The 13,324-nt window shown below is 42.2% G+C and overlaps 1 protein-coding gene across 1 annotated transcript in view; it reads left to right on the forward strand.

Annotated features, from left to right (window-relative positions):
* The first annotated feature begins 326 nt into the window (after positions 1 to 326).
* LOC142097891 (caspase-8-like) overlaps positions 327 to 13,324 on the forward strand; it is a 43,101-nt gene continuing 30,103 nt past the window's right edge. The window contains exons 1-2 of the mRNA XM_075180127.1: positions 327 to 677; positions 6,140 to 6,245. Of these exons, the coding sequence (XP_075036228.1) occupies positions 391 to 677; positions 6,140 to 6,245 (393 nt within the window). The 5' untranslated portion in view covers positions 327 to 390. The remainder of the gene's footprint in view (positions 678 to 6,139; positions 6,246 to 13,324) is intronic.

Here is a 13,324-nt window from a genome sequence, read left to right on the forward strand (position 1 = left end):
GCTTCATACATTTAGTAACACACACCTAAATCAACACATGACAAGTGACTCAGCACTCAATGACTCAGGCGGAAAGGCAAAGACCTGTAGAGATATGAGATAGGTGCCTGTCTGTTTAATACTTAGTGTGTGTTGTTTGTGCAGCGTCTGCATCATTTTGCAGCACGTTTTTTACATAAATTGTTTACTTAGTTTTGTATGCAAAACTAATCTCTGATAGTCTGACAAGTTATGTAAAGCTTGACATCTGTAATATATTGTTTGTTAGTATAATGGTCATTTGTAATTGACTATTTTAGCCATAGTAATCCTAACAAATACAAACATTCTAACTCTGTATTTTCTACATTTAAGGACAGAAAATCAGTCATTGAAATAAATGTCACCAGTATGGCGGACCGAAATTGTCAATTGTTCAACATTATAAAGCAGCTGGAAACTAGTGAAATTAGTGAAATGTATTTCTTGTGCAAAGATCTTATCCCACAACGATCCCAGGATGATAGAAAAGAAGGCACTGAACTCTTTAACAAGCTACAGGAAATGGGTGTTCTAAGTAACGAAGATACAAGTCTCATTGAGGAACTGCTATACTGTTTAAAGCGGCATGACCTTCTAAAAAAGCATTTTAAAGTTGTGAAGACAATGCAAGGAAAGCTGATCATTTCTCCATACAGGTAAGAATTATGAAATATCTAGATATTGTTAAGTCAAAGGGACTGAGTCATTAAGGAGTATATCTGCAGGGAGTAGTAAAACCCACGCCCGATTTTACTACAACCCACAGTCAGGTCTGTTGACACTATAGCATGGGAACGCGCAGCGTGGGGTCCCCCTGCCATAATGATAAATCACTACACAAACCAATACTACAACCAACAGCATGCCCAAACTGTTGATGGCAGCCTGGGCTTGATGGGACCTGTAGTGCACCAACACAAAATGGTGTTTTTATTAATAAAATCACTTTTGTTACCCAACACCCACTGCTCAGGGGTGTGGGAAAAGCACAAGTGTTTATAGCATGGGGCTGGGTACCCCAACTCCCTAGGGAATCCAGCCCTGTGCTGACCAACCTGGGGCTGCTTTGTCATTATTGCAGGGGACCCCACGCTGGTTAAGCCTAGTGCAGGTTGTAGTAAAACCGAAGGGACCACATGCTTCCCCCCCCACACACACACACACACCACACACACACACCACCATTGCAATTTTTCTACTCCTAGTACTAGGCTTAATCTGTTTGGGAGGGAGGGGGCCATGCTGTTTTATTTATTTATTTATTTTAACACTGACTACTGCTGCTGGGTCCGGCTGACAGTCTGCCGTAAGAGCACTTAGACTCAACTCCTAGCTGAAGTAGGATATATGGCTGAAATCCAGCACACTGAAGTTGACCAGAACATGCCTCAACAGAACGCCCTTACTGTACATTGCCAACGTGAATACGCCCATTCCACTTCATTCACTCCCCTAAATCGTAGGCTGTAGTAAGAGTTTTTTTAACTCCTTAACCAGCTGGTACTGTGCATGTGCAGACTGATTTTGCGGAGTATATGCTCAAAAAGACAGATGTGTTCCTTAATGACTCAGGCCCATAATGTTTATAATAAATATACTAGTAATTGCCAGTTGCTTGTATATTACGGAGACAGACCTAAGTTTTAACATGTATCTCTGGAAATATATGTCACTAACATACTGTTAGGGACAATATTTTAGGGACATATGCAGAGTGCTGTCCAGATGAGACTCTAGTTTACTAATTGGGCTGATGGCTGATTACCATTCTAATTGCTCTCTTGGTTGGACCCTCTCCCAGGTGACCAGGGAGATTGCATTTTGCATTATGTTTTATCATCCTTAGTTAATTCTAGTTAGCTGTATTGTAAATATAGGCATGATTTCTGTGGTGGGCAAGGTAGTCTATAACACAGGTTGCCACTGGGAGATTAGATCACTTATTTTGGGAGGGTTGAACCCTTTTCCTTATCACATATCTTCTCATCCCAAACTGCCCAATATCTACACTCACTTCCCTGCACAGCGCTACTGCTAAATACAGTATGGCATATGAAACACCCTGGCTGCGTTAAGGACTCAGGGCTGGCTTAGCAACTTTTTGTCTGGGGGACAAACACAAGCAAGTGACTCAGGCTCTTCTTTCAGAATGCTGTATTGGAAAAATTGGTATGAAATGCAAGAGCAGCTTGCGACCAATTGCACCTTGTAACCAATATATACATACAGGAAGTATCCACGTGACCAATATATACAATATAGCAAGCATCCTAGTGAGCAACATATACAATACAGGAAGCATCCTAGTGATGAATATATATAATACAGGAAGCATCCTAGTGATCAATATATACAATACAGGAAGCATCCTAGTAACCAATATATACAATACAGGAAGCATCCTAGTAACCAATATATACAATACAGGAAGCATCCTAGTGATCAATATATACAATACAGGAAGGATCCTAGTGAGCAATATATACAATACAGGAAGCATCCTAGTAACCAATATATACAATACAGGAAGCATCCTAGTAACCAATATATACAATACAGGAAGCCTCATAGTGATCAATATATACAATACAGGAAGCATCCTAGTGAGCAATATATACAATACAGGAAGCATCCTTGTGACCAATATATACAATACTTGTGCCAGACAGAAAACTCAAGGAAATGAAGTTCTTATTCACAGATAAGCTTTCTAAAGCTGTACTGGCGAAAGTTACAGTAAGAAATATTTAATTTTGCATTTAATCCTGGAATACTAAAAATCTCATATTGTTCTAATATATGAATAATTTTTAGTGAGCAACTGTTATAGAGTCTACTTGCAAATCATAAATAAATTAGAAATGCTACAATATTGCACACCATACTAACAGATACCCAGATGTAAACCACACAGTTGGTCAACCATTGCAGTCACTTGTCAACATTAACTGTACTGCTAATTTCAAGAATCTTGACATAAGAGAAAGACAACAGACTCTGTCAGTCATCACTGTCTCTTTCCAATATCTACCCATTTTTTTCCTTTTGTTTAATAATAATCACCAAGGTGCTAGAAATATTTTTTAGAGATTCTGGTCCATAATATATCAGTCCATTACTGCAGCTTTGTCTCCTGCAAATTCATACAATACAGGAAGCATCCTATTGATCAATATATACAATACAGGAAGCATCCTAGTAACCAATATATACAATACAGGAAGCATCCTAGTAACCAATATATACAATACAGGAAGCATCCTAGTGATCAATATATACAATACAGGAAGCATCCTAGTGAGCAATATATACAATACAGGAAGCATGCTAGTAACCAATATATACAATACAGGAAGCATCCTAGTAACCAATATATACAATACAGGAAGCATCCTAGTAACCAATATATACAATACAGGAAGCATCATAGTGATCAATATATACAATACAGGAAGCATCCTAGTGAGCAATATATACAATACAGGATACATCCTTGTGACCAATATATACAATACAGGAAGCATCCTAGTGAGCAATATATACAATACAGTAAGCATCTAGTGAGCAATATACAAAACAGACAGCATACAAATGATTGATATACAATACAAAGTGTATTCATGTGCAGTGAACATCTTAATACAGAGAGCATTCTATTGACCTCTATACACAAAGGAGAACATTCACATGGTCATTAGTTTAAACACAATGCATATTAATGGCTAGTATTCAATGGCAACCCTGTGCTGGATGCAGCTATAAAATACAACCCTTCAAATCTTTGGTAGCTTTACAATGCAGTTTCCTAAATCAATGTACCAGGGCATCTAAATTTCTGCTTGTAGTGTAGAGCAGACCCCTAAAAACTTGTGTGACTTTTATAATGCAGACCACTCCAAATCTCTGGTGAATTCAATATACAGACGATAGACCTATGGTGGCTTTAATTAAGTCCCCCTACTAATCTCTGGTAGATTATTAATCAGACCCCAGATCTCTGATGGCTTTATAATGAAGACATCCCCCCAAAATACCTGCTGATGACTGAATCAGGCCCCAATGAAACTTACCACTCTTGCAGTCCCACACTGTCTCCTAGTGCACTTCAGAACAATTTTGGCTGTGCTGTGATGCACCTACTAGACAGCTTTGTGCACTTTGCTTAGCGGATGGTTCCAGACATCCACCAATCAGGTGAAGCAAAATGTTACAGATTACATGAATAACAAAAGTACAGAAACTAATAATTATTAACCTAGTTCAGATATCAGGCTGTTCACTTTGTTCAAATACTAAATTATAAAATTTGTTCATTTTAAAAACATTTGATATGCCAATGTGAATACTAAATATGTTGTTTGCAAATTATGTGAATACTTAAAATGTTGTTTGTAAATTATACATGTAAATGATCAATAGCGTTGTAATAAATCAGCTTTATTCATTAGTATATTAGAGCTCTATATTAAATTTATATGTAATTGGGTGCCGCACTCACCTCTTTTCTTTCTTATACTGGGGGCACAGGTAGGTTTACTTTGGGAACAGGTCGGAACTCTGAGGGCACAGGGTGCATTACATCAGGTACAGGTTGTACTACTGTGGGAATAGACATATACTGGGCACAGGCAGGCATACTCAGTGCGACAAAGATTCATATATTGGGACTTAGGTACATATGAGTATACTGTGACGGTGCACAGGCCAGTGTATAGTATTGGGGCACTGGCTGGTACACTGTGGGCACTGTCCTCTAACCTGTGGACACATGGTAATTAATATACTGCAGACCCAAGCAGGTAAACTGTAAGTTTGGGCCATACTGGTGTACTGTAATGAAGGAATAGGATGGTATATTGTAATTAGGACATACCTTGGTGAACTGTGATGGGGAGCAGGCTGGTGAACTATGGGCATCAGTTGGTATAATGTGGCTGTAATTGTGAGATTGGTCACAAGTTGGTAGATATGATGGCCAGAGACCAGTGTACTGTGATGGCGCAGAAAACGATGAAATGTAATGAGCACAGGCTGGTATAAAGTGTTGGGGACAAGCACTTATTTTGTGATCAGGGCACAGTCTGGTACTGATAAAATGTGACGGTGGGCTACTATACTTCTTCATAGGTAAAGTTTAGATTAAATTATTGGGTGTGAGCTTAATAGCTATGGGGTAGACAAAAGGAAGACATGATGCTCATTTTTCTGCGCAGCTCTAAAGGATGCAAGGAAATTAAGCAGAAATTTGGGTAAAAACTCTTGATGCAATGTGTCTCCGCAGACTGTTCCAGAGACACAGAGCATCACCTAGCGCAACATTGGATCCGCCCCAGAGTGTTACTATGTGTTTCATCTAAATTAAGTTTAATGTGAGATGAATGCATTTAAACCAGTTTGAAATCTTTGAGATCTACAAACAGCAATGACATCTAGTGGAGGACAAATGCAGTGTCTGAGCACAAGCAAATGTAACATATTTATAATATTTTCATTATGTTACTTTGTTTGTAATATGTTGTTGCTATCCACATTTTTGTCATTGAGTTGGGTGGTGCAATAAAATCTGTTATATACAAATATAGGTATCCCTAGAGTTTAAAGAAACAGTCATGAGCAAGTTCTATGTTAATAACCTGGCTAAATGTAACAAAATCTGATTAGCATACTCAACTAACAAATACCCTTATTATATTTTTTGCCTCTTTACAAAATGCCCATCCTCCCCTTCTCTAGTTACACTCTATCGTTATCTCTGCAATTACCTGCATATGGATATTGCAGTGTATTTTATTATTTTTATTTTTTATATTTTGTTTTATTTTTATTGTTTTTATTATTGCATGCTAAGTAGCTTTTTATTTATTTATTTTAATTACCAAATAAATACCCAAAGACATGTTAGCGCAGTGCTAGATAAGTTTTTTTTATTGTCTTTTATTAGCATATTGAACTCATCCTATCATGAGATATGCAAAGTGTTCCATAGGTTTCCCCTGACCACGGGGAGCAGAAAAAACACTTTGCACTTTACATTCAGCACATAGAAATTTATGAAGACACAAATATAATACAAAGGCATTTTTCATATTTACCAATGATTTTGCTTTATTGTATTCAGGTACTTGCTCTTTGATCTTGGAAATCTTGTGCCAGACAGAAAACTCAAGGAAATGAAGTTCTTATTCACAGATAAGCTTTCTAAAGCTGTACTGGCGAAAGTTACAGTAAGAAATATTTAATTTTTCATTTAATCCTGGAATACTAAAAATCTCATATTGTTCTAATATATGAATAGTTTTTAGTGAGCAACTGTTATAGAGTCTACTTGCAAATCATAAATAAATTAGAAATGCTACAATATTGCACACCATACTAACAGATAACCAGGTGTAAACCACACAGTTGGTCAACCATTGCAGTCACTTGTCAACATTAACTGTACTGCTAATTTCAAGAATCTTGACATAAGAGAAAGACAACAGACTCTGTCAGTCATCACTGTCTCTTTCCAATATCTACCCATTTTTTTCCTTTTGTTTAATAATAATCACCAAGGTGCTAGAAATATTTTTTAGAGATTCTGGTCCATAATATATCAGTCCATTACTGCAGATTTGTCTCCTGCAAATTCATACTGCGAATCGTCTATTCCACCACATTCCAAATGTGCTCTACTTGATTGAGATGACTGTGGAGGGCGTTGAAGTACACTGAACTCATTGTCATGTTTGTGGTACCTGCTTTAGATGGCGTTGTGGTTTTTGGCATGACATGATATTCTGCTGGAAGTAGTCATTAGAAGATGGGTAGATTGTGGCCAGAAAGGGATGCACATTTTCAGCATTAATAATTAAGTAGGCTGTGGCATTTAAATGATGCTCAATTGCTATTAAGGGGTTTAATGCATGTGAAAACATTCCCCACCCCATCATACCACCCCCGCCAGCCTGCTCCGTTGACACAATGCAGGATGCACCCATAAATTCATGTTAATTACACCAAATTCTGAACCTACCATCTGCATGTGGTAGCAGAAATCGAGATTCGTCAGACCAGTCAACATTTTTCCAGTCTTCAGCCGTCCAGTTTTGGTGAGCCTGTGCCTACTGTAGCCTTAGATTCTTAGATGCCAGAAGTGGAACCCAGTGTATTCTTCTGTTGCTGTTGCCCATCCACTTCAAGGTTTGATGTGCTGTGCATTCAGAGATGCTATTCTGCATACCATTGCTGTAACACATGGTTATTTCAGTTATTTCAGCCTTCCTGTCAGCTTGAACCAGTCTGGCCCTTCCCCTCTGACCTCTCATTAACAAGGCATTTTGCTCACAGAACTGCCGCTCACTGGGTGTGTTTTGTTTTGCACACTATTCTCTGTAAACCCTATAGATTGTTGTGTGTAAAAATCCTGGGATGTCAGTAGTGTAGTTTCTGAGATACTCCAACTACCACATCTGGCACCAATAATCTTCCCATGGTCAAAGGGCCTGATTTATTAAGTAAAGTTAAGAAAAAGTAAGCAAGCATGGCAAAACTATGTTGCATTGGAGAGGGAGGTAAATTTAAAATGTAATGGCAGAATTATATTTGGGCTAGGGCGGCGGTTCCCAAACTGTGCGCCGCGGCTCCCAGGGGTGCCGCGGCGCTGTCACTGGGGTGCCGCGGGCCAGACCTAGAAAGAAGAAAGAAAACAGGAACTTACCAATCCGCCGGGCGCCGGGACCCAGCAGCCTCCTCTCTCCCGCAGCTGTCACTGAATATCGACGTCAGTAACAGCTGCGGGAGAGAGGAGGCTGCTGGGTCCCGACGCCCGGCGGATTGGTAAGTTCCTGTTTTCTTTCTTCTTTCTGTGGCTGGCGCCTGGCGCGGGGAAGAGTGTGAGAGGGATCGTAGCAGAGGAGGGGGAACAGAATGATGGCAGAGGAGGAGGGGGAACAGAATGATGGCAGAGGAGGGGGAACAGAATGATGGCAGAGGAGGGGGAACAGAATGATGGCAGAGGAGGGGGAACAGAATGATGGCAGAGGAGGGGGAACAGAATGATGGCAGAGGAGGGGGAACAGAATGATGGCAGAGGAGGGGGAACAGAATGATGGCAGAGGAGGGGGAACAGAATGATGGCAGAGGAGGGGGAACAGAATGATGGCAGAGGAGGGGAACAGAATGATGGCAGAGGAGGGGGAACAGAATGATGGCAGAGGAGGGGGAACAGAATGATGGCAGAGGAGGGGGAACAGAATGATGGCAGAGGAGGAGGGGGAACAGAATGATGGCAGAGGAGGGGGAACAGAATGATGGCAGAGGAGGGGGAACAGAATGATGGCAGAGGAGGGGGAACAGAATGATGGCAGAGGAGGGGAACAGAATGATGGCAGAGGAGGGGAACAGAATGATGGCAGAGGAGGGGGAACAGAATGATGGCAGAGGAGGGGAACAGAATGATGGCAGAGGAGGGGAACAGAATGATGGCAGAGGAGGGGAACAGAATGATGGCAGAGGAGGGGGAACAGAATGATGGCAGAGGAGGGGGAACAGAATGATGGCAGAGGAGGGGGAACAGAATGATGGAAGAGGAGGGGGACAGAATGATGGCAAAGGAGGGGGACAGAATGATGGCAAAGGAGGGGGACAGAATGATGGCAAAGGAGGGGGACAGAATGATGGCAGAGGAGGGGGACAGAATGATAGCAGAGGAGGGGGAACAGAATGATGGCAGAGGAGGGGGACAGAGAGCAGAGGAGGGGGACAGAGAGCAGAGGAGGGGGACAGCGTGAGAGAGGGCAGAGGAGGGGGACAGAATGATGGCAGAGGAGGGGGGCAGAGGAGGGGGACAGAATGATGGCAGAGGAGGGGGCAGAGAGCAGAGGAGGGGGACAGTGTGACAGCAGAGGAGGGGGACAGAATGACGGCAGAGGAGGGGGACAGAATGATGGCAGGAGAGGGGGACAGAATGACGGCAGAGGAGGGGGACAGAATGACGGCAGAGGAGGGGGACAGAATGACGGCAGAGGAGGGGGAACAGAATGATGGCAGAGGAGGGGGACAGAGAGCAGAGGAGGGGGACAGAGAGCAGAGGAGGGGGACAGAGAGCAGAGGAGGGGGACAGCGTGAGAGAGGGCAGAGGAGGGGGACAGAATGACGGCAGAGGAGGGGGACAGAATGATGGCAGAGGAGGGGGACAGAATGACGGCAGAGGAGGGGGACAGAATGACGGCAGAGGAGGGGGACAGAATGACGGCAGAGGAGGGGGACAGCGTGAGAGAGGGCATAGGAGGGGGACAGCGTGAGAGAGGGCAGAGGGGGCAACGTGAGAGAGGGCAGTGTGCCTGGATGCAGAGGGGGCAGTGTGCCTGGATGCAGAGGGGGCAGTGTGCCTGGATGCAGAGGGGGCAGAGTGTCTGGATGCAGAGGGGGCAGAGTGTCTGGATGCAGAGGGGGCAGTGTGCCTGGATGCAGAGGGGCATTTTTGCATACAACTAAATAAGTATTTCTGTCGTGACCTAAATACTTATTACAATTTTTTGACCCAACTACTTCTAAAACAGGACTGCTCAGTAATTATTTTGGAGGGGTGCCTTGAAAAAATTTGGAGACTCTAAGGGTGCCGCGAACTGAAAAAGTTTGGGAACCACTGGGCTAGGGTATGTCCTAGATAAACTTTAAATTTCAATGTACAAATCAAGTATTTATGTACTACATGAAAAAAACAGCCAGTATTTTTCTTATGTGCAAAATAATAAAAAACTCATTTGCACCGCTTGCATTGCAACATAGTTTTGTCCACAAAACTTGAGTAAGAAAACTTACGCAAATATTTGCTTCATTTTCCTTAATGAATCAGGCTTATTTGTACACTGAAATTTAATGTTGATCTAGGACATGCCCTACACATCTGCACGCTGTTAAGCATTGAATGCTTGCCACGTAACTGAATGATTAGATATGTGCATTAATAAGGAGGCATACAGGTGTATAAAATAGAGTGGCTACTGAGTGTTTGTGCACTATATATATATATATATATATATATATATATATATATATATAGTGATAGAAGCTCTGGGCAAGTGGTCAATGGCAGGTACATAAGAACCAGGTTCCGGTCATTTGTATTTTAAACAGACTGATCAAGAGATGCACCTGTGAGGTGCCTGTGATAGGGCAGCTGGAATATGCAACCATGCTCTCAGACCTGGAGAGGAGGTGAATTGCCTCCTGAGACACTCTGCTGTGGTGAGCAATAATATAGAGAGGGCCTTGCTAAAATGTATTAGCTAGTAGCCAGGCGGCTAGGATTTTGTTTATATTTTGTTTTGTTTACAAGCTGGTGAATAAACTGGCTGTGGCTGTTATCCTGAACCCCCTGGACTTGTGTGGTTTACTGCTGCTGTTCACCAAGGAGATAGTACCTATTCCCCTGATTATACTACATATGGTGGAAAATTGGCTTGCAAAGATATGCGCATGTCAAGGATAGCAGCAGTTTTGGAGATACTTGCAGAAACCAGCTCTGGACAGATGGGATTGCCAACTCTCCCGGTATGTCCGGGAGACTCCCGCATCTTGGGAGAGTCTCCCGTACTCCCGGGAGAGTATGGCAATCTACCGAATTCTGCCCACTTCCTAGTGAAGTGGGCAGGTTCCCGGAAGATAGCGCCATCAAGTTGGTGAGTATGGTTTAAAAGGGACAGACACCATGGAGAAATACGTGCATGTCTTGTCATGTGGATAAAAACAGCTAAAAATTGGAATGTTTTGCACAGCAACAGTGAGAAACAGAGAACCATGTGGATGCGAGTAATAAATCCTACTGTGAAATACTGTTCAAACAGATTAGCTGCATATATGATGATTTGAGAGGAGTTAAAGGTTGTCAGTGAAAACTGGCTATTTGTGTTGGAAAAACAGAAGTGTATGCAAAGACACAGATTAAAGGCAAAGAAATCAAGTGTTTTCATGGACTGAGTTTAATTACTCTATAGCAGGTGGGTTCATTAAGACTGGGAAGAAAACCCAAGTATAAGTTGCTGAATTCTAGGGAATGTGTGTTTCTGCAAAGCACAAGTTGGGTGTGGCCTGATTCTGTGCATAAGCAAAGAGCAAGAGACTTTCAAGAGAAAAGTTTATTGAGAATCTTGGTCAGCGTAAAGTGGATGTTTCTGTGTTGAAACAACAAGAAGCATGCAAATGTGTTTGCAAAACTATTAAGCAGAAGTTGAAAGAGAAAAAAAAACAACTTTTGCTCTACAAAGAAAAAGTTTGAGACATATGCTGGGTGTTATATATACAGAATATATCAGGAATGAGCGCTGATATATTAACCAAAAAGCAGCCTAAGTTACACAGGAAAAACCACCTGTTTCCTGAAATGGAGCATAAATAGTAATAAAATGCAACTTACGGCGCTGGATGGATCACACAAATACAAATGCCAGCATCAGGATGAAATGCTGTAACAAATAAAAAACATACATAGGGCAATATTTTGCCCAACAAAGTGCAAATAGTCCTATAAATAGGGTCCCTCTTCCAAGTGTGTGAAAGGGTTAAAACTCAATAAACCATGTGAAGGGGTCCCCCGTAGGTAATGCGCTTACAGTATGGATTCTTGAACATAGGCACATCTAATCACATCTGGGGGTAAATGTATCAAAGTGCAAGTTTGCAACTCCAGCGATTTTCTCGGGAGAGTTGAAACTCACCGATGTATGAAGCTGAGTTTTCATACAAAATCGCCAGAGTTCTGCTTCTGTCAAAATCGCCAGAGATCAAACTCACCACTGTTTGCCACTGCAGCTATACAAGTCTCCAATGTATGAAGCTGCGAGTTAGCAAACTCAGGAGAGTTTGCTTCTAAACACGCCAGATACAACACGCTGCTTGATAGCAGCGTGTTGTATGAACACATCACTGTTGCACTGCCTTGGCAGTGTTAAAAAGTTAAAGAATAGATAAAAGTTTTTTTTAAAAAAAAGCGTGGGGTCCCCCTGCTATTTATGCTTAACCCTAGTGCTGCCTGACTAGTGCTCGTCCCGTGAAAATCGGGGAAAAATTTTGCGTGGGGTTCCCCCGATTTTCACTTTACCAGCACTAGGCAAACGAGCCAGGGTTGGTGGCACTATAGCAGGGGGACGCGCGGCAGGGGTCCCCCTGCCATAATGACTAACCAACCCTAGGCTGTTCAGCGCTGGGCTGGATTCCCTAGGGAGTGGGGTCCGCCGAAAAAAACGAGCGGGCCCCCCCCCCCTAGAAAGAACCAGCCCAGTGCTGATCGCACTAGGGCTCTTCCTACTACCCCTGGACTGTGGGTAGCAGGGTAATACGGCAAGAAAGTGTTAAAAAAACAAACTGACACCAATTTTTTTTTGTGGAACTACAAGTCCCAGCCAGCCAGGTTGCCCTAAAAACTACAAGCACCAGCATACCCACGGCAGCCAGGGCATGTTGGCACTTGGAGAACCACAAGTGCCAACATGCCCTGACATCCCTGGCTTGCTGGGACCTGTAGTTCCACAAAAAAAAAAGTTTACAAAACAACAACTCCCTCATAAAAACCACAAACATTTATTAAAAATAAAAACCCCACAATAAATACACTAACCACCCTCTTTTTAACCACATCTATTTAATAAAAATAATAAAAAACCAAATACTCACCAATGATGTTTTCTTTCTTCATCCAAACTTCCAGGCTTGCCCCAGTTCCTTAATATTTATACCTCCAATCTTGCCGGCTTGCCCCAGTCCCAGCCATTTTGTACTTCCAAAAACGATTGAAGAAAAGCAGGAACTCTTCGGCTATATAGGTAGGATGAGAACCAGGATAGGACAGTGCCTTCAAGACCTAGGGATTGTAGCGTTTGTATGAGGAGAGAGTGGTCAACAGTGTCAAATGCAGCAGAGAGATCCAGGAGAATTAGAAGAGAGTATTGGTTATTATATTTTGCTGTGATCAAATCATTGACAACTTTGGTCAGCGCAGTCTCTGTGGAGTGTTGAGAGCGAAAGCCTGACTGAAGAGGATCCAATAGGTTGTTTGCTGTAAGAAAGTGTGTGAGGCGTGTGTAGGCAATTCTCTCGAGAAGCTTGGAGGGGCATGGGAGCTGGGAGATGGGGCGGTAATTTATGAGAGAGTTAGGGTCAGAATTCTGTTTTTTTAAAATGGGAGTAATCACTGCATGCTTGAATATAGATGGAAAAATACCAGTAGAAAGAGATAGATTACAGATTTTAGTTAGAGGGGGAATGAGCACAGGAGACAGGGACATTTGTGAGGGAATGGGATCAAGAGGACAGGAGGTAGAGT

The sequence above is a fragment of the Mixophyes fleayi genome, chromosome 7 (genome assembly GCF_038048845.1).
Source record: "Mixophyes fleayi isolate aMixFle1 chromosome 7, aMixFle1.hap1, whole genome shotgun sequence".
Lineage (NCBI taxonomy): Eukaryota > Metazoa > Chordata > Amphibia > Anura > Limnodynastidae > Mixophyes > Mixophyes fleayi.